At 43.2% G+C, this 27,818-nt stretch overlaps 2 protein-coding genes across 3 annotated transcripts in view; one reads left to right on the top strand and one right to left on the bottom strand.

Moving 5' to 3' along the window:
- Positions 1-7,472, top strand: part of gria3b (glutamate receptor, ionotropic, AMPA 3b) — an 86,543-nt gene extending 79,071 nt beyond the window's left edge. Inside the window, exons 13-15 of one of the 2 annotated variants that reach the window (XM_076292346.1) lie at positions 800-1,047; positions 1,975-2,089; positions 7,227-7,472. In XM_076292346.1, the coding sequence (XP_076148461.1) occupies positions 800-1,047; positions 1,975-2,089; positions 7,227-7,472 (609 nt within the window). Of the gene's footprint in view, positions 1-799; positions 1,048-1,974; positions 2,090-5,566; positions 5,682-7,226 lie in introns of both variants that reach the window. The other variant, XM_076292348.1, reaches the window with a different exon arrangement.
- A 3,160-nt stretch (positions 7,473-10,632) lies between these two features.
- The window catches only part of thoc2 (THO complex 2), a 58,826-nt gene continuing 41,640 nt past the window's right edge, over positions 10,633-27,818 (bottom strand). The window contains exons 31-39 of the mRNA XM_076292349.1: positions 26,207-26,616; positions 25,130-25,188; positions 22,844-22,879; positions 15,493-15,624; positions 15,062-15,128; positions 14,422-14,561; positions 12,385-12,461; positions 12,040-12,110; positions 10,633-11,418 (exon numbers count right to left, since the gene is read on the bottom strand). Coding sequence (XP_076148464.1) covers positions 12,083-12,110; positions 12,385-12,461; positions 14,422-14,561; positions 15,062-15,128; positions 15,493-15,624; positions 22,844-22,879; positions 25,130-25,188; positions 26,207-26,616 — 949 coding nt within the window. The 3' untranslated portion in view covers positions 10,633-11,418; positions 12,040-12,082. The remainder of the gene's footprint in view (positions 11,419-12,039; positions 12,111-12,384; positions 12,462-14,421; positions 14,562-15,061; positions 15,129-15,492; positions 15,625-22,843; positions 22,880-25,129; positions 25,189-26,206; positions 26,617-27,818) is intronic.

Here is a 27,818-nt window from a genome sequence, read left to right on the forward strand (position 1 = left end):
CGTGCCTCCCCTAAGCCCCCACTCACCATTCTGCTGCAGCGTCGGACCAAATCAAATTAATACGACTGAGAATTCCACCCTGTCTTGGTGCCGTGTTCGCCCCAGAAGCAGATTCCCTCCTAGCTTACAGCTTATAGCTTCACTTACGGCCATTACGTTGCAGAAATGAGTAAGACATTGCTGTGTTAGTACTGCTGTTAATGCCCAAGCAGAAACCTAATGGTTGTACAATGCCCATTGTTATGTTCGGAGTTTACCTTATTACCACCTCTTTATCACCTCATTACATTTTTTGTCTCCTGTGTAGCCTACCTCCTCTTCATTTCTTTCACTCACGAGCACATTATGCTGAAACATTACTCTCAATGGTTTAGTGTAATTATCAAGCATGGTTAACTTCATAGAGGAGAATTTAATTGGGGTTTTCGAAAAAAAGTGTATTATAGTTATACTAAGTAAATAAGCATAAATTTGTAAATTCTAGATTATTGAAATGTAGACAATTCTCAAGCAGTGGAGATGTAACCTTTCAGCTGCTCGTCACATTTTTTGTGGGCATTCAATACAATTTGCTATCGTTTTGTGTAAATCTCTAAATATTTCTCGGGGAAAAAAAAACAAGCAGACACCGTGTCATATTACTCAAGCAGTCACAATTATAAGATGACACTTGTCCACTTTGTCCTCCAGCTGAATGCACTTTGAAAACAAGCCTGTCTGCATGATATATAATAGCCTTTCTCTCTCTCTCTCTCTCTCTCTCTCTCTTTCTCTTTGTCCCCCTCTTTCCTCCATGCAGCGCTCTAAAATAGCAGTGTATGAGAAAATGTGGTCATACATGAAATCTGCTGAGCCCTCTGTCTTTGCCAAGACAACACCTGATGGGGTGGCGCGGGTACGAAAGTCGAAGGGCAAGTTCGCCTTTCTTCTCGAATCCACCATGAACGAGTACATTGAGCAGCGGAAGCCCTGCGACACCATGAAAGTGGGCGGAAACCTCGACTCTAAGGGCTATGGGGTGGCGACCCCCAAAGGCTCAGCATTAAGGTAGGTGGAATAATATAACAATATTCTCCATGTTGTTATAGTATTCCACCTACCCTGATGTCTCGTGTTGTCATCTTTCTTCTTCCTTCTGTCCTTCTTTCTACTCTCTCTTCCTCCTCTTCCTGCTGTTCTTTTTTCTCTTCCTCCTCTACTTTCCCATCCCTCTCTGCTCTATTATCTTCTTTCTTTCATCTTCTTCCTCTTCTTCTTCTTCCTCTTCTTTTTCTTCTTTTTGTTTGTGAGTGACCACGGAGAGGTAACGGTATGATGCTTTTAACTGTGCCTTGATATCATGATTGAATCTTATTCTCTTTATGGTTTTCTCCTTCTCTGTGTTTGTGTGTTATTATTTCTCTATGACATCAGTCTAACTTCTTAGTGTCAGAGTTAAAACCCATTCCACGTCCTGTGTCTCTCTCACTGTTCTCTTCTCTCTCTTCTTTCCATCCTTCCTCCTGTCTTGTGTGCTGTCCTTCCTGACTGTTGTGTTGTCACTTTTAATTTAACAGTTCAACGGTTTTTCAATTTAGCTTGTAAAAGCTGCGCTGTCACTTGTGACGAATGTTAATTGCATGGTGTTTGTTGTTGTTACTTTTCTTCTCAATGACGAGTGTCCCCATCCCGCACACTTCAGTTTTAAGCAACGTAACCCTCCATGCCACCTTTAATATTTAACACTTTCTTTGCTCTAAGCCTTTCTTATCTCCATAATATTCGTTAAAATTCTTTACCAAATTGTCCTTTCGTGCTCTTTCAATAACCATTCTGATTACTGATTATTATGATGATTACAATAATAAGCACTATTAGTAGTAGTATTAGCACTATCTACTATCGCTACTATTATGATTACTACTACTATCACTATGCATTAGATTTCTCACGGACCTGTGCATTTTCTTACAAGTTATGTTTTATCGTTTCAAGAAATGCTGTTAACCTGGCAGTTTTAAAACTGAATGAGCAAGGCCTCTTGGACAAATTGAAAAACAAATGGTGGTACGACAAGGGAGAGTGCGGCAGCGGGGGAGGTGACTCCAAGGTCAGCCTCAATGTCACCAAAATCGGGTACCATAGTGCAGAGTAATCGGCAAGGCTGTTATGTCTGAACTGAATACCAAGGCCCACGCCTGCCGCCCAAGGCGGCGTTTTGAGAGCGTGCTTATTGCATATCTACCCATTTAAGATCCAACCAAGAACCCTGACTCGGCTAACGGAGGGAGAAAAGGACCAGTGAGATTTTGTCTGCCTGAGGAGATTGTAGCAAATGCTGTTGCATCAGCTCTAATGAGAAGTAGCGTGGCTTAGGAGAGAAAGGGAGTGAGAAAGAGAGAGGGAGAGAGGGAGTGAGTGAGAGAGAGAGACCACCTCAATTTCTGGGGCAAATGCTGAGCATTCAGCTGGAAATGAGAGAGAGGGAGCTGTCAGGTGAATGAGCAGTGGCTGCCCTGCAGAGAGGCAAAGGGAGACACGGCGTTAGCGCTTCCTTTACCTTCTGCAGGGGAGCTGAACACTGATGGAACAAGACTTCACCAGTAAGACAAACCACACTGTCTAGGGCTTTCCCCCGGCTCAAAGGGCCACAGCCGAGTATCGCAGCTCCAAAGCAGGACAGGTAATGGAGGAAATCATCAGAATTTCAAATACTGCAGAAGGAAACGTATATTCCGCAAATATATTTCTTAGTTAAATTTGTAAAGACAGGAGAAATGGGAAGGGTTTTTTTTTTGGGGGGGGGGGGGGGGAGCAGCCAAATGCTTAAGGTGCAGATTGGTTTTAGACAGCCTCAGTCCTGGAGTTTTCCGGAGACTGGCTCGCCACGTAACGAGGCCTTGGACTGCTCCTCGGAGTGAGGCGCGTGCAGAGCGGCCGGGCCGCGGCAGTCCAGTCAGGCGAGGCGAACAGCGGAGTCTTGAGGGGACTAAGCATTGCAGGAAAACGTGAGAATTCTAATCCAAGCGGCTGCCACTGGCCGTCAATTAAACTACCCATTCATCAGTGTGAAAAATCAAAGTCCTTGATTAGATTCCACACCAATCAGGAGGGAAAAAAGCCCTGTTGAAATAATGTCAATGTAAGGGGAATTTCCTCTGATAGCACTGTATGTGTTACCTGGCACCTGCAGTTGGTGAGGGAAAATCATATTAAAATGGCATCTTCAATGGCCATGTCTGTGGAACTTTAAGAAGTTTCCATTCGATCACTTGAGTATAATCAAGTAAGAGCAATGTCGAGAGGAATGCTGTCTTTATTTTTTTACTTTTTTTGTAGGACAGTTGTGGTAAGTTCTCTCAGTTTTCTTCTTTTTCCCAGAGCTCCACAGCACCCATCCTCACACATGTGGGACCTCACATTTCCAGGATGAAAATGGGAGTGCAGGCCAAACATTAGCAGAGAGAGAGGTCAACAGCAGTGTCTTCACAGTCAAAGAAACATACACGTAGCTGAAGTGTTTGGGAAACAAAGGAACCCATTCTTTCAGCATATTGATGCTGATGCCTATTTTGTCCATTGATTTTTGCAATACCTGTATATCAATTTATATTATATTACAATAAATTATATTATATTATATTATGGAAGGTATAATATATAGAGAGACTTGGCAGTGTAGAATAGAATAGTATTGTCAATGTCATCTATCTGGTGCACAGTCAGGAGCATCAATATATTTCCTGGTGCAGCACCCTCATTAAATCTCAAATGTACAACATGTAACCAATCAACATAACTCATGAGCTTTGATTGGTCAGTCAGTCACAGAAGGCATCAGCGATTCAATTTTATTGATCTTCATTGATGGATCACAAATAGCTCGCACATTTTACCTCCACTCCTTATGGCAGAATGCTCAATAACATGCCGCTCTGCGGAGCCATAAAACTTTATTTTTGCACAGGTTCCCAACAAGTCAGTCATGGCTAAAGAGAAAATAAACAAGTAAATAAATACATTATGAAACGACTGCACACAAAGGCCTAATTTCATCCTGAAAATGGGGTCTGGGCATATTCCTACCCTAGCCAACAGTGCACTCAGCATGTAGCTCTTCCTTTTCCCTCTCCCCTCCGACGCAGAGGCTGACCGAGGGGGTAGCACCCGGCAGCCGGCAGACAGGGTGAAGGTTTTGTGGGCTTTCATAATCACATGCTCTGTTCCAGCTCTCTCTTTCTCTCTCTCTCTCTCTCTCTCTCCCCCTCTCCCTCTCTCTCTGTTGTTGTTTTTTCCCCCTCCTAGTTTCGCAGTGAGATCAAGCCTACCTTGGCCTCTGTGCGCAGTCCGTGGGCAGCCTGTACATGAGCCTGGTGCTTTCAGGTTGCGGCGGCTCTTCTGGACCCAGCCAAAACAAAACAAAAAAAAAAACAAAGCCAGCTCTGTGTGTTGTGTGGGGGCTACGAGCTAAAGAAGGGAAGAGACAAAGAGAGGAAAAAAACAGCTTTTTGCCAAGCTACCTGTGTGTGAGAAAAAAACAGCCTCTCAACTCCAAAGCCCCCTCTCTCTTCACTTTGCCTTTAGGCAGCCTGCTTCCCTCCTCCAGATGGTTCCTCTCACTCCACTCACACTTAACACTTAAAGGATAATTACATTGTTAATCAATGTCTCCCCGGGCAAAAACAAAGAAATTAAGTTAAACCACGTAGAGCAAGTGGCCATTGAGGAGGGGGAAGGCAATTTTCAGCCAGCAGATCCATACGTATCCAGAAAGATTTACCGTCTAATTTGCCGCCTCACAATTTCTTTGCTGACACTTGAAACAGGGCACAATTCCTTGTAAATAAAATCATTTACAAGAATAAATTCCTGGAGCAGACATAAAGTGATAGCGACATTAGAAGAGAAGAGTGTATTCTTTACAAAGTAGCTTATCTTATTCGTAAAGCATTCTGGTCTGAACCTTTTCATCAGCAGACACATTATTTACAGAACATTTGGCTTAGATCTGTCAGTAACATTTGTCTTAGATCTTAGTAATCTGTCAGGATTACTGAAAAAGATATTCCACCTGTCACTTCAGACAGGCAGTATCCTCTTACAGGAGAAGTATGCTATGATGCTAGCTTAACATCATTGTATATGCAGTGACCCCCCCTCCCCCCTTTCCCCTCCCTCCTCCCCTAAAAAAGTACAACTCTCCTCAGCAAAATAGAACTGGTGTTTCTTTTCTTTGCTTGTCTGTCAGTCAGTAGAGGGTTCCTGTTAGATCACTCGTCGGAGGTCATATGGTTACCTGTGACACCCACAAATGCATTTCCTTTGCTTTTATAGATTTGCAGGTTGTCTTCAGTACCTGCCTGTTCCTGTTAACAGTGTATGCCGATTACTCAAAGCGATATGGGTAGGCCCTGGCACATTAGCTTAGCTATGGTGAATAGAAGGTAATAGCTAGTTTGCCTGCAGTTTGTGATGTTGAAATGGCCAGGAGCCCTGCTTTATCGCTTTGTAAAGTATGAAGTAGCTAAGACTTGAATAACATAAAATAACATAATATAATGTTATTTATGTTATTTCCCACGTGAAGAACTCCTGTAAACCTTGCAGTATTGAAACTCAGTGAACAAGGCATCTTAGCCAAGCTGAAAAACAAATGGTGGTACGATAAGGGTGAATGTGGAACCAAGGACTCTGGAAGTAAGGTCAGTCGCTGCAGGTCTTTTGTACTGATTCCAAAATTGCATTTTGACGTATTGTTCATATGCAAAGAAAAAAAAGCACAATTCAGATATCTATCCTTCTTAATTTTTTCTGATGTAAAAGTACAGTTAATTACATTTTTTTGTATTGCCACTCTAATTAGACAAACATTGAGTGGCAAAAATAGTTGCACAATACCCCCACTTGGAAATAGTATATTTTTTTGAAAGCAAAAATTACAATTACATTTTACCACTGTATGTGCTGCCATACTTTTTAATAAAGCACCATTATGATACATACATTTCTATTAATGATAAATCGGCTATAGCACATGTGGGGAGTTTATAGAGTGCTAATGACAAAAAATTGAATTATTATTATACACAAGTGTTATTTTTGCTAATTTTACACTTGATATTCATGACATAATAACCATTGTGCTGCTGTTTTTTATTTACCAAACTTTTAATTAAAATTTTGATTTATTAGCGTTGTTACTTATTTGCATGGAAATATGTCTATTAGATTCTTTTTCCTCATGTGGTGTGAACAACAAACAAAATTTTCCAGTGTGACATGCTGCTTCTAAGGAGCCTGTTAGGAGCCATGGCATCATGGTGCTTCCATTCCACTGGTCTTCTAGGAAACAGGAGTGTCACAGTGTCAACATTTTGTTTGCACTCTACATGAAGCTAAAGAATATAATACACTTGTTTATTAACCCTCTGAGGTTATTTACAGATGAAAAATGTTGCAGAAAGAGAATTCCAAGTAGCCCGTAGATGCAGTCCAGAACTCATAGGGTTAAACTGCAAATAGTAAAACTCTTATGAACAAATTTTTAATCAATAAGTTTGGGAAGTAAACAGCAGCAGAATGGTTTGACTCGGCTTTTAAAATAACCCCTTTTTGAGTAAATATGTCAAAATATTAATTTGAATGTGTAGATTTGTTTAGCCAGTACAACACAACCATACCAATCTACATAGGTTCAGTCAGGGCTTACTAGAGTTATTTTGACCTGAAAGTTACTGACCAGCTTCCTTAAAATGAAGAAGCCATTGGTTAGCGTAGCTTAGCGTGACCTCTACATTCACCAACAGAACAGTGTGCTACTGAACACCTTCCGTTGACTGGCCTCTTTGGGAGAGCTTGTCTGACCGCGCTGGCCAGGGGTTTCTCACAACGCCTGACCACTGCAAAAGAGCCAGACACCTATCAAAAGTCAACCTTAATCGAGCAGCTAGAGCCTCAGGCCATGTGCTGTGATTCTCACTCCTCCAAATGTTCTGCCGCCTGTGGAGGAAACGTAATTAGCCAAAGGTAGTAGTGGGAACATTGACTCAAGGAGGATGCACAGATGATGGCCCATAGTTTCTACCCTCAGGGGCTAGCAGTCCTTGTGTGGTGTTTGAATTAGAGACCCTTGACAGAATCCTCTAGGTTGCAGCTATTCTGATTTAGTTATCATTTTGCTCAATGCTTTCAACAGAGCGCCTCCTCCACTGCCGAGAAATACTAACTATGTTCTTCACCTTTCTTAGGACAAGACAAGTGCACTCAGCCTGAGCAATGTAGCCGGAGTCTTCTATATTCTGGTTGGAGGGCTGGGGTTGGCCATGATGGTGGCTCTAATAGAGTTCTGTTACAAGTCACGAGCAGAGTCCAAAAGGCTGAAACTCGAAAAGAATGCCCAAAACTTTAAGCCAGCTCCCCCAACAAACACTCAGAACTTTGCCACATACCGAGAAGGCTACAATGTGTATGGAACAGAGAGCGTTAAGATCTAGGGGTATGACTCATAGTCCTGTCCCATGTCATATTATGTGCTGTGCTCTGTGTCTTTTTGTGTGTGTGTGTGTGTGTGTGTTTGTTGTATTTGGTGGTGGTTTGTGTGTTATTACAGCAACAAAGAATTTCTGCAAGTAAATTGGGTAAAAGTTTGGGCATGGATACATAAAAAGAAGAGAGAACTTAATTATTTCCCCAAATTAAACAGTACTCTGTCAGGCATGAAGTGTTTATTTGCGCCTGTGAAAAATAGGTATTCAAAACAAACAATCCTCAAACAGTTTCATATTCATATTTGATTCAAATTTGATGTAATTTAAGATGGAACATCAGATTAATGGACTTGCATGTCATTGTTGCATGTACTTTTACCATGTATGTGCTTCGAAAATGTTATAATGTTCCAAACGCTCTGAAAATGTACCATTTCTTCATGTTCTTAATTTTTGATATTTCTTCCCCTGTCTGTAAAACAGGTGCAATGAATTTCAAGTACTTGCAGTATTCCTGGTGATTGTGACGAAAAAAAGCAAACAAACACAAACAAACTTACAAAGATGGCTGGATCCTTGGAAGAGACACATTTCCAAGCCTTCAGTCCTAAATGCCGTTGCGGACAAGGTGTGGTAATCTAATGACATGGCAGCCTTCTGTCATGTGAGGAACTGCATTTGCTTCCTTCAGTGCCTTAAGGAACATTCTGAAAAACAATCACAACAATGCAACTCATCACGGTAATATGACATCGCTTGAGACATACACGCCAACAAAGGAATGCTAACGTAATGTAATCTGTGAACGAAACCAAGAATCAAAGCCATCACCTGGAATCCTAGCACATTTTTGGAAGTGCCAGCCAAACCTCTTTTAAGGAAAAACAAAGTAGCAAAAGTCTTGGTTTTCTACATTCTAAAGGAATTTATTAAGGACTTCCTGGTTTCTGGGCAGTCGGATTTGCATTTTCACATGCTTACTATTCCTCTCATTTACTGTAAATTTGCTTTCCTAATTGTGGCAATTTATTAAACAATCAATTTATCAGAATTTTAAAGTATTAAAACGTAATATATTATTGTGGCTTTTCATTTGAGGCTGCTGGTTAGGCTGACGCTGTTCCCTAGTTTGTGTTAAGTGGAGATTGTTGCTCAGCTATGGTGCTGCTGATCAACACCTCAGATTAATCTGCAGGAACATGTGGAAGATGAGTCCAAAGCCATGAAGGAGACGTCTAGAGCCACCATACTTCCAACTCATCTGTGAACACATGCACACACAATCAACTGAATGAATTCAACGTGTCTAAACAAAGATTCTCTAATGTCATTGTGTGGTGCAATGATCTCCATGCCTCACCCACATTTATACATAAGCATACTGATGACTTTAGAACATCAACATACATAAATTAATTAAGCTTTTTATTATTATTTTTGTTTAAGTTGTAATCAAAAACTACTGTACAAGAACTATATAAAGCTGATCATTTAAATGTAGATAAAGCAGTCCGTTAAAGGATAACAGTAATGGCTTTAGAGATGTAGTATTTTGATTACCTCGCAGTCTCCCAAAATAATAGCACATTTCAATCCAGCTCAGTTGATTTTAATTTGTATGTGTTTGGTGAATTACTTTGTACAAAAAAAAAAGACTTACTGAAGAAACGGAGAATAGATTTATACAAGGTGATTACAGGGGACGTCTTAAATGCTTAGCACACTTACATATTGCTGTTACATTTTTGTTTTTTATTTTCAGAAAAAATAACTGTGATTCCATAGACTTTAGGGGAAGGACGATTGATACCCTGAAAGTCTGGAAAGATAGTTTTCTATAACGACATGTAGAAAAGGAAACAAAGAAACAAAAATACATGTACATTTGTTTAGAGATTTATTACAAAGTCTGAGTAAACAATGAGTTCACAAGTGAGTGAGTGATTGCCCATTTTTAATTGCATGTGAAGATTACTGTTATATAAGCCCTGCGAAATACACAAGTCTTTAGGAGATCAACAGTAGATGATCGTCATTTTCTAATTTATTTGGCCCTTTATTTGTTTCTTTAACCTCTTCCTCCCTATTCTGTGACTGCACCTCAGCAAGGATAAACTTGCAGAGCATCTTAGTGACAACCACCAAGAAAACAAAACAAAATGCATGTGTGGGTATAATTTACTCAACCTCATTAATGAGGCCTTGTACAAAGAATTTTAATACATTTTGTAAATAAAAAAACAATGTATAGAAAATATTGTCTTGAAGTTTTATTACTGCTTTTATTCATCACAATGCTACAAGGGCTAAAAGGAAAGCTTCTACACAAGAATTGATGTCATGGGAAAGATCATGTTTGTTCTACAATGACACTGACAGTCATGGTTTTCTCTCATGACTTCCTTCCACAGCCGAGTTATTTAATTATGTGGAGGAATCATTTGCAGGTTCCATAAGCTTGACAGCTCTGAATTTACATTCAAACAGTTGCAAATACCCATTTAGGTGACTTTTCAGAGGAATAATTGTGTTGAGATGGCATATAGTCTGGAAAACCTGAACGTTGCCCGGATTTACCAGCTGTTATTTTGTGCTGCTGGCACTGTCAGGTAAGTTTAGCTTCTCCTACGAATGGATTACTTTCTGTAGCATTGTGATCAATGCTCATTAGCAAGACTGCCCCTAACCAAGAGGTACGTCCGCAGTTTCACAACCAAAATTTAAGTAGTAGGAGGTTGTGTGACAGTATGCATACTAGTCTTTGAGAGTATGAACATCACCAGTATTGTTAGGGACAAACGAAAGCCTGTTTGCAGTTTCTGGTTACATCACAAGATTCAAGAGCTACTGGGCTTTCTGCCCTTTAACCTCTGTGTTGACGCATGTCCCCACACTTTATACATTATGCCATGAATGGTTCAAATGACTTGGGTAAAACTGGATGATACTCCGGGACCATAATAGTAAGTGGAGTCTTGTAACCTCTTCCAGTTTAGTTACAAAAAGGAACACAAGAACAAAACCACAGGTTCAGTAGTGCATCACTGTATTCACACTTTAACAGAATACTTTAACAATCTAATGACACCGACGTGGCGTTGTGTAACGATCCTAACGTACAAGTCACAATAAAAGCACTTCTCACAAAAGATACAACACGGCCAGATTCCACTATGAAAACTATCTTTATTTAGAAAAAAGCATACACTTGAATACAGCAGATTAAAAACTCCAAAAAGTAGTTCAGATGCCTCCTAATTTATAATCTGTTTGTGTGAAATCCATGTTGCCATTTTTGTACAAATCTTTTAAAAACTTGATTTGAAAAAAAAGAAAAAAATAATTGAAGCAAGTGACAAATTAAAGTAACAGTGATGGCTCATAACATGTAACCATTTTATTTATGTACACATAATATACAAATAAACCATTGGTACTGTCTCAAACACCGGTGCCTTAACTTCCCACTCACAGCTAAAATATAAAAGAAAAAAATAAATAAAATCCAAACTGAGTTGACATGTTGACTTGTTTAAATTGCACCATAATATAAAACAATAACATGGTGAGGAGGAAATGATACAAATGCAGGCATGTCTGGAAAGCAACACCACATACTCAAGAGTACACCCATGTATGACATCAGCAGCACATTGTGCTAATATTTAAAAGAATTGACCTTTCAGCAAGTTACTGAAAATACACAAGGAGAACGCTGGTTAAAATACGAACTACGACTTTTGTCTAGGCAACACTATGAGTACTTAATGCAGGCAAAGGGTGGCTCTGTGTGTGTGTGCATGTGTGCGCGTGTGTGTGTGTGTATGCACAGAAATCCTCTCACACGATGACGGGGAAAAGCAGTAAGACTGCCACATGGTGGGGAGGAGAAAAAAAAACTCCCTGGAGACCAAAGCTACTCCAACGGTGTCGCAGGCCAAAGGAAGGAATTCTAAGCAGAAAAAACATGAAAAGCGGTCAGACAAGAATAATCAACGAGCTAATGCCTTACAAGTTTGGAATTTAATCAGATTAAAAAATTGATTTAAACAAATAAAAAATTAATTCTAGTCAAGATGCCAATTTTTAAATGTTTACAAAGGTTAAAGGCTTAAGGCCGTGACATGCTCCCACATCTGTGTCCCACATGCATGGCGTGTGACGAAAATTGAGTCGTCAACGCACATGTGGGCGGTTTGTGTGCTTCCCAACAATTGGGACCGCGCATGAATGATGCACCTCTTCGACACGCAAATTTGCACGGAGGAGCATACCATCTGCTTTACAGTACATTTTCAGATTACATACCTAAAATGTATTATGCATTGGGAATAACAGATTCCTGTATTGTATTTGTATTGTATTAAGATAGATGTATTTCCTGAAGGAACTACAAGGGCTACTGACTGGACAAAGTCATGGTCAGTCAAGGTGCCAGCCAATTGGATTTCATTGTGAACTGCGCGAGGCAACTGATGCAAATCGAGTAAAATACCATGGTAACGAATCAATTCAGTTCATTCAACACAATTCAAGCCTGTTCAACACTGAGCCCAGGGTGCATTCATCTTACCTGAAAAGTGAGAAGCCTCGACCCCCCACCACACAGGAACACATTATCTGTGCTTCTCAGAGGACTTATGAGTGACAACGTTAAGGCAAAACATGGACATCTATCACAGCACAACACGCACAACACACACACATCAGAAAAGAATGCTATTGTCTACTGTAGAAATGCATACAACTTGTCAAGCTTCTGGAGACCAGATAATCATCTCCCTCCATTTGTTTTGTTTGTTGTGTTTTTTTAAGCCCGCCGTCTCTCAAAAGATCAAAATGCTTCTCCAGTTTCGACTACAGCGCAAACTCCAGTAAGTGTAGTTTCACTGTCGCTCAATTTGTCGTCAAAGGATATTGTTTTTTGTCTTCTTTTGCGCCGGTGCTTTCTCGCTTCTCTTTCTTCTCAGACTTCTCCTTGTCGTGTCTGGATTCCTGCGGTGGAGAAAAGAAAGACATAATGAGTCATGAGGCGAACACGGAACTCTGCAGCTAAAGGCCCTTTTCTTTAATCAACAGGGTAGGTTCCCCTTGAAGGGAAAAAAAAAAAAGACGACACCAATCTAAAATCTAAAAGCTAAATGCATTTTCAGGTGCAAATCGTCATACCATTACCTTGAGCCTAGAGAAGAAGAGGATTTATGGCTCACAACTGACAATGTTACACACAATGGTCCTCAAATTGCTGGGGCTCTTTTCATGTGAGAGCTGTTAATGGTGTGTAATGGGTGATATATACACGCTGATGTAAAGGCAAGAAACAGATGTTATGACATGACAGCTGATGAGATACAGAAGGTGGGACGATTGTCAACGCATTAAAACATCCATTACGACCCCATAATGAAACCGAGGGGCCCTGGTAATCAACCAACACTGAGGAGGCCCTGCTGATCTGAGAAGAGCGGAAGTTTTACGCCTCATTGTGGCCAGAGTTCATCAAATCCGCTGGACAGATGAGGCAAACGGATCCCCAAGCTGCTGGAGTCATGGCGTAAAGTACTCAATGCCAAGATTCACTCATGCCGCTCGTGCTCCCCCATCATCGTGGTGCAGAACACATCATGCTGATCAGCTGGCTTCCTCCGCTCTGCTCTGCTCCTAACCATCTACCAGCCAGAGAAGGCTATTACTGTGGAATAGTTTCCATATGCCGCCAACATGCTCTGCATTGTCTGCATTGTTGACGCGATCTGTGCTGTTGCTGTTATACTATTGTGTCCTTGCTTTGTTCCCTTTAGAATAGAAGTTCTAGACCCTAACCACTAGGAAAATATCAATGGAACTAGGGATCGGTACCGAAAATGTATTAAACAGGACCCGGGGCTAAATCATTAAAGATTATAGGATTGTGGAAGTGGGATAAGTGGCAACTAGTTACCATTACATGTTCTTTTTATCGGTACTCTTTTTTAGTGTAATTCATCATCATGCTGGGGCCTCACCCCTGCTGTCTGTGTCAGGGGGCACACACACACACACACACACACACACACACACACACACACACACACACACACACACACACACACACACACACACACAGAGTGAAGAGTCAGCAAACAGCAGAGCAGAGAGGTCACAGATGGTAAAGGGAAGATAAGTTTATTGGCTACATACTGTATCGACTATGCTCGTTACTGTAAGTAAGCATAGTGAAACCTTTGGAAAAAGCAAATACTATATAACTACACCTGTTCAACAAGCATAAAAATGTAAACAGAGAGCGATGTTGTTATCTGGTCTATTCGCACAGTTGCTAATCCACAGCTGTATTGTAGATGAACCGAGCACGCTAGCTTGGCTATTAGCCTATTTTAGATGTGTTTCCAGTCAGATCATGATGAGTTTATACAGTCTTATTCTTGCTGCTCAAAAAACAACATTTGATTATATTTAAAACAGTAAATTCTAATCCTATCCTATTGCTCTTGGGTGCTCCTTGTTGGTGCCCCCCCCCCCCATCCCAATCCTCCCCCCCTTCTTATGCAGCCCTTGCCACTTAATCTACTAAACCCCTCTTCTACTGCACTTTTTACCCCCCCCCCCCCCCCATTAATGCATTTCTTACTTCCAGTAACTATATGCATGTGACAATAAACTTCCTTGTATCCTGAATTTTAAAATAGGTTAAAGCTATTTTTAAGTAATCAAAAAAGAACCAATACAAGTGCACTGATAAGGTTATTGAAAATAGCTGAATCAATAAAATCCTTCTGATATGTTTCTCTACAAAGGAAGCAGAGTGCTTCTCTTCAGGAACCACAGGTTTGGCCATTTCAGTCGAACTCACAGGTAACTCATACAAACGCCTGTTAGCGAGCAATAAAGCAACAGCACACTCACAGTGTGCTACATGGAAAGTGCGTGTGTGTGTGTGTGCGTGTGTGTGTACCTTTTTTCCCCCTGAGGTCTTCTCAGCTTTGGCCAGGTCGCTCTTCTCCTTGCTGTTGGACTTGGAGCTCTTGCTCTTGTCCTTGTCGGCCGAGCGGGGCGAGTCGGAGGGGCTGGCGCTCTTGCTGTGCTTGGAGGAGTCTGAGCCAAACAGGGACACGGCACGCGTGAGAAAGATCACACAGAACAGAGGGAGGGGACGGAGAGGGAGGGGAAGGAGAAGGAGGGAAGGAGAGGGAGGGAAGGAGAGGGAGACAAGGGCAAGCAAAGGAAGGGGCAGAGAAAGAGAGTACAACCGAGTCACACGGATATGAAAAGGAAAGAAACAGAAAAGTGAGGGAAGGTAGAAAATGGTAGTTGGAGTATGTTGGACAGACAATATGGAGGTTGGAGTATGTTAGAAAGAGAATATAGAAGGAAGCGCATGCACAAACAGAAAGAGAGAGAGAGAGAGAGAGAGAGAGAACAGGTCAGTAGGCCATGGAGAGGACAGAGACTGCATGCATTAGAAAAAAAAGACATCCTTTCTAGTTCAGCCCCTCCCTTGCCTCCTTCATCCTCTCTCCCTCCATCCCTCTCTCCCTCCATCCCTCTCTCCCTCCCTCTCCAGACCAAATGAAGGGGATGCCATTCAGACTCACTCGTTCCATTTTCATCTTTGCGGCGCTTCATCTCCTGGCTCATCTCACGCTCGTTGTTGGAGTGGTCCTGGATGAAAAGATTTTCACAGCGCACAGGAGAAGAGGGGAGAATGAGCCCCATCAAAACGGCTACTTGACATGGGTACTTGCTTTGCTGCTCCGTCATGTTTGACTCGATATCAGTGTAGAGCACTATCTATTTAAATTTAAATTGAAGCTTCAATATGTATGGCAAATTACGAAACTTGGTTCTAAGGATGCTCAAAACTAACATGTAAAAAACCCAAAGGCAACGGAAACTCTTGACCATGACAATCAACCTTCGATAACGTACAAAAACATAACAACATCGTCAACCTAAAAGTCCTTATAGGAGAACAAGAGGATTCAGCACTGGACGGATGTATGGACAGGTAGATGGATGGACTCACTCGCTTGCGTTCCTTCCGGTCCTCCCTCTTCTCCCTCTCTTTGGAGCGGTCCCGGGCCTTCTCACACTCTTTCTTCTCCATCTCCCTCTCTTTGCTTTTGGACAAAGCGGATGTGTTGTGGTTTCCATAGTGCTGTGAGGAGGGTGGGAAGGAAGGGGTTAAACATGCCTGCGTCCAGGGTGGAGGGGGAGGGGGGAGGGGGGTTGTGTGCGTGTCACTGCTTGTGTGCGTGTGTGGCATGGCTGAGCCAGCAGCAGCCGAGGCTGTCCTGTGAAGCTTCATTAGCACGCCCCATTAGAGTCGACTAGAGGCTCGGCGAGTCCTCGCACCTGGACATCACACCCCCGCACGACACCACCGGCCTGTCCCTCTCTACCACCCAATCACAACGAGCACCTACACACACGCGCACACACAGACACACTTTTGGCTCTCTGTGAGCTCAAGAGCAGCCAAAGCTGTTTCTATCTCCTGTTTAAGAGGGGGGGGGAAACATCCTGTTCTCCCTGTTGTGCTGCCAGTATTAATATTTAGCGTACAATGTTGCATGTCAATGTCACCATGTTGCAGTGGGAGTGAGATGTGCGATAATTTCAGTGTGCTTATATGAAAAAGTAGGAGAAACAAGAAAAGTGAAAAACACTGCATTTTTGTTTTGTGTAAACTAAACAATGAATACAGATCTAGTGGAGACACTGTGCATCATTTATGTGTATGAGATGTATTCACATTTCATTAGCAGGACAATAGACTATGTGATGGCCTTTTCTCCCAGCTTCTCCCAGCATTCCTCAATGTCGAGGCCCAAAAGATATGGACAGAAGGCAGAACGGACTGGCAAAAAATGTGCCAAAGCGATCAGTGAAGTGCAACCGTAAGGACAGCATCCAGCGGCAGATTTGGAGGAATAAAGACAATTCGACTTCAGCGTGATCAGCAGCTTAGAGATCAGAGGGAGACAGTTTGTCAAAGTGAGCATGTGTGGCGTGTGTAGTGTCAGCACCGACAAGACGCGCGTGCACACACACACACACACACACACACACACACACACACACACACACACACACACACACACACACACACACACACACAGACACACATACAGACACACACACACACACACACACACACACACATACACACACACACACACAAGTGGCCTTTGGTTTTCTTCTGCAACTGTCAACATTTACAGTGAACTGTCAACGTGGCCCAGGGGAAAAATACAGTCCAAACTCAACTAACTACCCATCACTTTATATAAATAAGAAAGTTAATTATATCGAGACAAAAGATAGAAATTTATACTGGAGATTTATAAAAGGTATTGTAAGTGCTGTGAGAGACAGGAGTGTTTGTGTGTGTGTGTGTGTGTGTGTGTGTGTGTGCGTGTGTGTGCGTGTGTTCGCATGTGTGCTCATTCAAGATGGGCCCACTCATTATTGCTGTGGAAAACTGTAAAAACAGTGACTTTTCTGAGTGCTTTGAACCAGCCTTTACTGCCGCGAAGAGCCATATTTCCTGAGCCTAATTAGCTTGGGCTTCTGAGAAAAACTACATTCATCTTTCCCCTTCTGTGCACAAAACTAGCTCGAGCCTCCAGCAGGCGTTCATCTGAGCAGTTCAGGTATGTGCTTAGAGGAAGCAAAAGGTGACAGCTTTCACCCCTGCACACCATACCACACTGATGAAAGTGCCGCATGATCGTTTAAAGCAGAATGGCCTGCTACTGAGGACAACCAACATTTGTACTGCAAGGGGCTCGTAGCAAATGTACAACTCTGGTTTTCACCTTCATTAGACGGAGTTCATCTCCCTTTGGTGAAAACATAATTTAAAGGGTGAGACACTGAACACAGCTCAGCTCAGCTAGGCATAAACGGAACAAATGAACGTGAATATGCACTTGTGCTGGGCACTTTGGTTGCCGGGGACCAGCACCATTTAAGCTAACATTAGGGAAAGCAACATTTAAGCCCTCTAATGAAAGGTTGCACATCAAACCGCTTTGACTATCAGTTTTTAACAGCAACCAACTAATTCAGGCTTATATGGAGAACTGCTGGGAAACCAGTTTTGGAGCATGCTAGGCTGTGCTAGCATAACTGGTGTCTGTGATGACGTTGCCAATGAAGAGCTTGGACAGCTTCAAGGAGTGATCCAGAACAACTGAACAACATGGTGTAGCGATGAAACTGTTTATCTTTACAGGAACAAGCACCATTCATCTGCTTTAAGCACCATTCATGTGATTTAAATTGTACCATATTCATGGAAAATCACATTATACAAAACAACAAATAATGAGGTTTAGAAATGCAATCCAGCAAACAAACAAGTAAGTTTGCAATCTACTCTAAGAATCTTGTGTAAAAAACAAAAAGTAGACTTTATTCTTCAACAGGCCAAAAAGGTCACACAAAACATCCATTAAATCCTAATCCAAATCCATACAGCAAAACACAAGGCACATGCCGCATAGAGGGTGCTCGTTTTCATCAAGGATGCCACAATTGATTCCATTAGTAATCAACTTGACACAATGAAAAGTAATTATCTTTTTGATGAGCATATTTATTTCCAGGCTGATCAAAATTGAGCTAATTGATGCAGAAATCATATGTATAGCATTTCACCTGCTTTGCAGCTGAACAGTATGGATCTTTCAATGGTGATTTCACACCTGTGCCACTTAGTCTGGTTAAATCAGACTCATAAAACTGGGGGGTATTCCAAAAACGTAGTTTAGTGACAAACCTGGGTAAGTTAACTCTGAGTAAGTAAACCTCCTAATAGCAGAGCTGTATGGCTTCATTCTCCTAAGAAAACAATGCCATAGGGCAGGTTTGTCACTAAACAATACTTGGAATACTCTCCTGGTTTGTTTGACCCATTGGTGCATTTTGTTTAGGCAGGTGTGGGCAGAATAACCCCATTAGTGTGGAGACTATGAGATCCTAGAGTGGAAATGGTCTCAAAATAATTCTGGAGTGGTTTATTTGTGGTAGGAATGTGATCTAATTCAACCCCACTACAAGGTTTACTCCACAACTTTGAGCTAAATGGTTCCTGTAGCCATGTGTAATTACTTAGCATTTCGGAATGAGGTAAAGCACGCAAACTGTAGCAGCTCCTTGACGATTCCTCAAAGTACATATCATTTTGTCCAGTAGGTCTCCCAGATAAGTACCACAATCATGAACAAATGAATGCTAACTCCAACATTCCAAATGGTACATAGGAGTAAAAACACCCTAAAACGAACTGCTTGGTGCTTTAAAGACGTTGATTTTGATTATTAAGTTGATTCAATCAAATTATTTATTCAGTGGAACATCCAGTTTAGCTACATTAAATAAATTAGCATAATAGGTTATAAGAGTCAGTGTACTGAATGAATTAGCCTACTGTGATGTTAAGACTGCTACCATTGAGCTCAAATCTGGTATCATGCAAAATGATTACAGTGTGTTGCATAGTTTCATTCATTAGGGTGAACATGATTAGTTATTGAAATTGACATGGCTGTGTTACATATGCAAGGTCCTAGTTACTTTTGTAAGTGCATTTTACCAGCACACTGAAATTGACATGTTCCTACGAAACAAACACATTTTGTCTCCTCTTATTTGCACCTTCATCCATTCCTGTTTCCCCCCATCCCTGTTGCCAATTCATCATGCGGGAAAGGTTTAATCAATAACATTTGTTTTAAATATGCAATTGAGACACACAAGTAGGAAAAATTCCTTCTGTTCAGTGAGTTCAGTGAATGCTGCAGTGTGTATCGCCTGCTCTGACACGGTCAGGCTCACACCATTAGCATTTGTGCAGTCATATGTGTAGCTTTAATACCATAATTGCATAGATAATATCAGGGAGCACCTTGGGAGCATTAAAGATGAACTGAACTGAAAGAATCAACATTGATAATGTGTTGATTATGACAATTAAAAATAAATGACACTAAAAAAATAATTTAAAAAAATCAATACGTAGCCTTTTTTAAGCAACACCAAAATTGCGTTTGTTAGTATTAGAACGCTGCCAGGTTCAATGACGTCACTGGCATGGTAGGACCTGAGAAGTTCTATAGGCAACAGCTGCAGCATATTATGTATACACGAAAATTTGTAATTTTAATGGCATGGGTTACAAATTTGAGCCTGTGAGGGACAGGCCTGTAGTGTCTTGACTACCACTAGATGGGTTTCAGGCTCCAGCTCAACCTTCAGTAGGATCATTTGGGTGAAAATGACTGTGTGGGCGCTGCCGGAGCATGGACACTGGAATCTATCTGTTGCAAAGCAGTGGCGAAACGTAGGGAAAATGTTCAAGGAAGCCAAAGTGACGGGAAAAATGTGTTTATTTATGTATGTGTTTATTTCGGGGGGTATACATTTTGTGCAATGTACAACATAGATACATTTTGTGCGGCACAACATAGGCTACTGTAGACCTAGCCTAGGTCATGTAGAAAACTGGACGAGGGGCGCTTGAGACAGCAACACGCACGCTGTCTCTCTGTCTCCCTCCATCCCTCACACACATACATTGCCTACTGTACATCCTCCACACAACTGCATACTCACTCACCACCACTACATTAGGCCTATGCGAAGGCTACGTGCATATACAAATAAGCTATATAACACGCATTGTCACGTCAATGTAGGCTAACGCAGTATGGACTACTGGCACTAGTAACAGCAACTCACACGGGCTCTCTCTCTCCCTCCCTTGAAACTGTTAAAAACTTCGTTACCCCAAGTTGACCCCAGATACACGGAGGATACACGAGTTTGCCGTTTATTTTAGGCTAACGTTAGTGGAGAGTTTGCAGATTTTTACCTTGTGGATGTTGATATTGCACGAGTCTCTTGGATAGCAGTACTGCGAGTTAAACTCCCTCGCATCAACAATCTGTCCTGAGACGGTGAACAACTGGCTTCAGGGTGAGTAGAAAGGGACATTGGATTCTGTTTACAGACCCGCTGTGGTTTAGTTACCAGCTAGTAAAAGCATTATTATCGATCTGTGATATCGTCGGAGTCATGGTTTACTCTCTATGGTCGGAGTGCTAGCTTGTGGAGTTTGACATAAGAGTGTTTCCAAGGTGTTAGCTGCTAGCCCTTTCCTAGGTTGGATCGTATGGTAGCCTATCTAACACTGGACCTCACCTGAGGCTACTTTGAGATATTATTCCAAAGGAGACAGATAGGCTACTGCACTTAAAACTTTAAACGATTGAACGAACCTTCCCAGACTTTGTAATTGCGACCAGTGACTGCATTGAATGAACGAAGCCGAAGTTGAAACTTAGGCTCCATGGCACATAGACTGTGGGCTCGCCTTTCTATGAATTGAAAAAGACTACAAGCTGTTCCACCGAGTTTGCGATAAAGTAAGCAAGAAAAGGGTTTTTTAAGTCAGGATATGGCAAGTCAATGGCATTTATTCGTCCAAAGTTACAGACCAGTTTCCATAGTGCACATCTTATCAATAGTTTGAATGTCGTGTGTGTTTCTGCTCATTGACAAAATAGCGTTCAGTATGATTCATGCCAAATTAATTTCCCCTGTTAAAGTGTTCGCCTTTGTTTCACTAGTTTGGTTTCATTTTGTATGAGATTTTGTGATGTAGGCTAGCCTATGATAAATGGCTTATGGCCAATATGTAACTCAGCTAGGCCTAATGTTAGTTTCCTCAGCCATGTCAGCTAGCCTCAGACTCATTATCTGCTATGGCTGCTAGTGCTAGTGCAGAGTAGCTTACCATGCCAGTGACGTAGCCGATTGTTGAAATCCAACATGGCGGCGCCCGTGTAACAACAACACCACTTTCAACGTACAATTTTATCCCTTTTAATAAATTCAGCCATTTTAATCATTGTACCAATGAGAAGAAATAAAATACATCTGTTATATCACCTTTACTTCAAATTCCAGTTCAGTTCATCTTTAAGTTCCCTTTGATATGCGAAAATGACTGCCTGCTGGAAAATTCCGTCACAAGGCTCCCCCCCCCCCCTTCATTGCACTTATTTTTTTCCCCTTAACTGAGCGCTGTGCAATAAGCATATTTTCAAATATCCCGTCGTTTTTCCGTCAGTGACCACCACCACAACAAAAGAAAGAAAGACGGATGACTGAAGGGGGGGGGGGGGGGGGACATTTTTTATCTCCTCTGAGTAGACGGCAGCTATTCAAAGGGACTCGGTAAAGAACAGCAGACCAAGCAAGCTGCTTCAGACGAATCACACAACTGAGAAGTCTGAGGGCAGCACAGGGCACTGTGAGAAGGGGAGCGCCATTGTCAAGTGGAAATGACATTACCAGAGTGGGCAATACAGCCATTTTAAAAAGGAAGGGGGGGGGGGGGTTTGTCTGGCAGAAGGATGTGGCAGAGAAAATGGACCTGGCAGGGAAAATGTAGCTCCTGTTAACCATATACATTTCCAGTGCTATAGGGGAATGTCATGATAAAGCATCATTTTTATGTGCAAACTAAAAAAACTCCCTTCAGAATAAGGTCTGACTTTAGTCATAAAATAGTAATTAACAGCTCTACACAGACCAATCATAAAAATAAAGGGTTATGTGCAAAACCTATTGGGTCAGCAAAGAGTTTGGACTGACTGAATCACAAGAGGACCATGCCAAATTGAGATACCTTGTGATCCGATCACTCAAATCACTTGGCGATGTTTAAGGGGCACTCACCCACCTATCTTTTGTAGTGTAAATGCTAATGCTTCCCTGACCAAGAGATTATCGGTGGAAGAAGTGAACACAAAATAAGTAGTAAGCAATTCCTCTGTATTTGGCTGTACACCATTGGCATGGGTGTAAACAGCATGTATTCATGGGTTTCATCAGGTCCCTTTCCACAGGTGTATTAATCAAGCACCATGCAGTCTGCATTGATAATCAAGATGTTTGATTTTATACACCTGTGGAAAGGGACCTGATGAAACCCATGAATACAGCTGTCCATGTGGGTTAGGACTGACCAAGACACATTTGAGAAAGGCAGAGCAGGGTGTTAGAACCTATGGGAAAGGCTCCACCTCACAACTGCTACATCAGGTGCTAAACATATCCTAAATGGAAGCTTTCCTGTGAGACAGTGGAATGAGACAAACATCCTAGTAGAATCTTGAGGTGTTCTCCCACGGGACAAGATGAGGAACCGCTTTTATTCCCACTTCACTATGAATGTACCAGTGGGCCTTCTTCTGGCTGACGTGCCAGAGGACATGACAACAGGCATTTGAAAGAGACAGAGAGGAAGGGGGCGGGAGGAAACGACAGACAGGTAACAGCGAAGCATTAAAAAGGGCTCAAACCTTTGAGGCGGACTCCTTGAAGTCGTTGAGACTGTCCTGTAGGAATGAATGGAGATGACAGATGAGCTGGAGGGGGTTGGACACAGCAGCAGACAGAGAGGGGGGTGGAGGCAGGGCCGGCCGTCACTCAATACAACCCCCCAAAGACCTTCAAGGACTCAAGACTTTCACAGCGTTAGAGGCAGCAAAGCCACTTGACTGTTATAACAAAAAGTTATAATAAAGAGAATTTCAAATGAAAGACTTTGCCTATTCTATGGGGTATGTCAGCTGAACATCTAAAAGTAAAAAAGTAGTAGTAATAATAATAATAATAAAAAAAATAAAAAAAACATATGGATGGTTCACCAAGTCACCAAAGAGCTGATTTAATGTGAGAATCGAGAAGGAAAATGAATTAAATAATACAAATCCACAAACATATTCCTAGCAATTCAAAGTGTGGGTGTTTGTGAGCACTACATCTAAGTGACAAGAGCCTGGGATAGGATTCTGTTTTTAGATGGATGCAAGCCAACCTTCAGGGGGTGTTGCATTTACTGGAGCCCACTTAGGGGAATGTGTAAGTAATGGGATCATGCCGGGTTTGGCAGGAGGTTGAGGGACTCGGAGAGGTGGAGGTGCATGGTGGAGGAGCAGGATCTCCCCCACACCACCCCCACCTCCTCCTCCTTCTCCTCCTCTCCATGGAGCGCTGTAGATCCTTCTGGAGAGGCTGCGCCCACACTTGGTGTTTTCGTTTTCCCCTCCTCCAGTGGCGGTTTGGACGCTTTGCTCCTCGTTGCTTTTTATAAACGCTGCTCTCACCGGCAGGCCCAGGGTGGCTGCTCCGCTGAATGGCTGGAGGGCCCATCTCGCGCCGCCTCACTGCTGCTGCTTCGGGGGCTCTCTGAGCGTGGGTGGGGGGGGGAGGAGTTGAGTGGAGTGGAGTGGAGTGGTGGGTGGTCTCTGGATCTGGACGCAGGCAGGTTGGTGGGATGTGTGTGTGCGTAAGAGGAGTGTCGGTCTGGATCTGATGGGAGGGTTTGCGGGGTTGGGGGGGGGGTGCGTGGTGGGCTTTCTTCCTGAGACGCAGCACTTCTGCAGAGGGTACAGGTGCACCAGCGTGGTCTTCTTACATAACAGCCGTTGAAGCAGTGGGGGGAAAAAAGAAAATGGAGACATAGCAGTCGTCGGGCAGTTAAATGGTGATGAAATCTCTCCCAGCAGGCTGGGCGACACAGCGAGGTGTTGGCTCCAACTTCTCTCCCTCTTCTCCAGCATGCAGACTCATCCCTCTCTCTTTCCGACCGATCCCACCCGACCCCACCCCCGTCCTTCACAGCGGTCGAACAAGTGGACGTCAGGGAGAGGCGAAGTAGTAGTGGGAGCAGGACGAGGAGGAGGAAGAGGAGGATGATGAAGACGATGAGGATGATGAGGGGGAGGGGGGCTTGGGCACCATGCGTACGTAATTCAGCAGCATCTCATCTTGATGGAGATAAACACACACGCAAGCGCACGCACACACACACTTATTTCCTCCCGGCTTAGTGCGAGCCGTGCAAAAAAAAAAAACCCAAACGGCAACAATAACAACAACAAAAAAGGCACCGCTTTCTTCACCAGCTAGGCTTCAAAACGCTGTGCTTGGGGGACACAGCAGGGGGGAAAAGCCAGAGAAAAAAAATGATAGAACGTGGGGGTGGAAAATGTATGAGGCTCAAAAAAATATATTTAATATCTATATTTACAAACTCACAAAAAAGACTTTTGTACACAAAAATTCTCTAAGGCACTTGGGCGGATTCTTTTTCCGTCTAAAGCATGTACAAAAAAGCTACATAATTTCTTTTTTTTAAAGTTGAGGTAAAAAAAAAGATATTAACTGCTATATTTGAACATGTATATCTTTTTGGCAAGTCCTTATATCTTTATCATAGAAAAATAATTATCTACACCACAAAAGGAGATCTCACAAGGCGGTTTTCCAAGAAGAAAAAAGAAAACGAGACAAAAAAAATAGTCCATATGATGCTGTAACACGAAGCTTTCTCATTAACCCCCACCACTGAAGACAGAGAGCTCCTCCTCCTCCTCCTCCTCCGTCGTTGTGGCTCCCTCTTTTTTTCTTTCTCTCTCTCTCCCTCGTTTTCTTTTTCTCTTTTTCCTCTCTTTCTCTCCCTCTCTGCGGGGCAGGAGGTGCAGGGACGACCAATGCTGGGGGAAAACAGCACGTGCTCTTTCTCTCCGACCAGGAAGGGACAAGAGGAAACAAGGGCACAGCTCTCCTCAGGCTATACTAACCTTAACAGTGGAGGAGTGGGATGGCGAAGAGTGGGTGTCAAGCTTTCGTCTCTTTAGCTCTGCAGGGAGAGGGAGAGAGGGAGAAAGAGAGAGAAGGATTTGGTTAGCAAAAGGAGACAATTCTTTTACCCAGCACTACTGACTGTGTGTGTGTGTGTGTGTGTGTGTACACAGAAAGCAGAGATTTTAGAGATGTTCTTTCCCTCTTTACAAGTTGAACACAATAAAAACAAGAAAACAAGACGAGCTGGATTTGGAACCCGATTCCATGAAGGTTTGGAGTTTGCGCCTCATCATCAGAACTGTTCCTCAGCCACTTGCCGTTTTTAAAAGGATATTGATTTATGGCAGCCATTTTACAGAGAGAATTACAGCTGATGATGTACGAGTAGGTCTTATTGGTGCGCAGCCCTGTTTTTCATTGGAGGGTTCAGAAATGTACTCAGCATGGCATATTTATGTAGATCATTTCCAGGTGAATATAGATGAGCCTAGAGATGGCCTAAATGATATGAAGATAAATATGACGAGTTGAAAATAAATATGATAAATATGACGAGTTCAAGCGCATTACTCTTTCTCTGTGGAAGTCAAGTCTTTTTGTTCCGCTTGTGTTCACCGTCTGTCACCTTTAAAATGTTTAGCACTTCAGTGTCTCCCTGGCACTTGCTCCTCTCACTCTCTCTCTCTCTCTCTCTCTCTCTCGCTCTTCTCCCTCTCTCTCTCTCTCTCTCTGGGATGTCTCTCTTTGATTCAGACCCTCAGCCCATGTCTTAGTGTGGCCAGTGTGGTCTTCAGAGGTATTCATTACACTGCCTGTCATTTAAAACAGCATCGTACTGTAGAATGTATTCAACCAACAACATTCCATAACATGATGGTTCCAAATCTGGCAGAATGGAGTCCTCTAGGCTGAGTGTCCTGACTCCTGTGAAACCTGTGCTGAGATGTAGTCTGGTAGAACAACCCTGGCCTCTCTCCTTCCTCCCTCTGTTTCCATTGCGCCTTCACTGCCTCTCTTTATTCTCCTCTCCTGTTCTCTCGTTCCCTCTCTCTCTCTCTCTCTCTCTCTCTTACCCCGCTCAGAGTCGGCTCCGTCGGAGCGGGGGACGGGGGACTTGAGCTGGCTGCCGGCACCGCTCTTGTCCCCCTTGCTGCTGCCGCTGCCGCCGTCCCGGCTCTTGCTCTCCTTGGCGTCGCGCTCCTCTTTGCCACCGCCGCCGCCGACGTCTTTGCTCTTCTCCTCCTTCTGCAGCTTCTCCTCCTTGCTCCGCTTGTCCCTCTCGGACTTGGGCGTCTTCTCGCGGCCGTCCTGGCCCTTCTCTCCGCCGCCGCCGCCGCTGCTGTCCCGGGTCGAGCGCTCGTCCTTGGGCTGCTGCTTGTCCTTGCCGCCGGCTTTGGACTCGGGGGTGCTGCCCGGGGCTTTGTCCTTTTTCTCCTTCTTGTCCTTGCTGCCCTTCTCCTCCTTCTCCTTGCTGGATTTGGTGCTGAGGGGCACACAGAGAGCAAAGGTCACTTCACAACACATTCACTACGGAATGACTTGAAATAGCACATTTTGAAACTGTAAAGCAACAGACATTTTTGATTTTTTTCAGTAATGGGACATCTTTGAGGTTTTGAGAATAAACCTGGTCACTTCTACACCACTAGGACACCAAACACACCTGACTGACCGGAGATTTGCTTGTGAGTTGACTCTTAGCGCCTAGCTCTTCAATACGGAGCTACCCGATCTGTAGACATCTGTACCTGGCAGGTCTTCCCTGACCCCGTTTTTATTTCAGTTTCTTGTCTTTTTTCCGGTTCTTCTTTCTCTTCATTACGGTGAATTATGCATCCGCCATTTCTCTGGTGACGGCTGACGGAGGCACTTTCCCTGACCCCTACAAACTTGCGCTAAAATCCCCCCTCAGGAATCTATTACTCCCTCATTATCTTCACACTGTTTCCAACCAAAATAAATGGCCGCATTCCCCCCCCCCCCTCCCCACCCCTCGACCCGGCACCATGCGCTATGAAATATTTCTATTAAAGCGATGCTCCACGCGGCTAATTTAACAGACTCTCCTGCCAATTGTTGGAACACATTAAGCAGCGGAGGCTGGAGAGCGAGCCCCCCACCCCGTCCCTAAGACAGCTCCGTTTAATGAAACAGCAACGTGGCAGTAGCCCCCGGAACACGGTCCAATTTGATTATCAAAGCACGGACTACGCAAAGAACTGGGGAAAGTGATTGATTTATACGCCGCCTTCCTTTCACTCCTGTGCAAGAGGGCTTGGAATAATAAAAGCTGCTCACTACACACCTGAGGGCGATGGGAGGAGATGAGAGCTGTACTTTACCTCTGTGTGTGTGTGTGTGTGTGTGTGTGTGTGTGTGTGTGTAAAAGGGACGGAGAGAGACAGGCTCAGGTGTAGGTTTTCTGTCGTGTGTGTGTGTGTGTGTGTGTGTGTGTGTGTGTGTGAGAGAGATGGGGCGAAAGGTGGAGGTGTTGTGCAGTGTGTGTGTGTGTGTGTGTGAGATGAGGCGAAAAGTGGAGGTGTTGTGCAGTGTGTGTGTGTGTGTATGTATATGTGTGTATGTGTGCGTGCGAGAGATGGGGCGAAAGGTGGAGGTGTTGTGCAGTGTGTGTGTGCGTGCGCGAGAGATGGGGCGAAAGGTGGAGGTGTTGGAGGTGCAGTGGTC

This window comes from Alosa pseudoharengus, unplaced genomic scaffold (assembly GCF_046254945.1).
Source record: "Alosa pseudoharengus isolate Yale_2024_CS ecotype anadromous, Long Island Sound unplaced genomic scaffold, YU_APseudo_1.1 YU_APseudo_1.1_scf_19, whole genome shotgun sequence".
NCBI classification, from domain to species: domain Eukaryota; kingdom Metazoa; phylum Chordata; class Actinopteri; order Clupeiformes; family Clupeidae; genus Alosa; species Alosa pseudoharengus.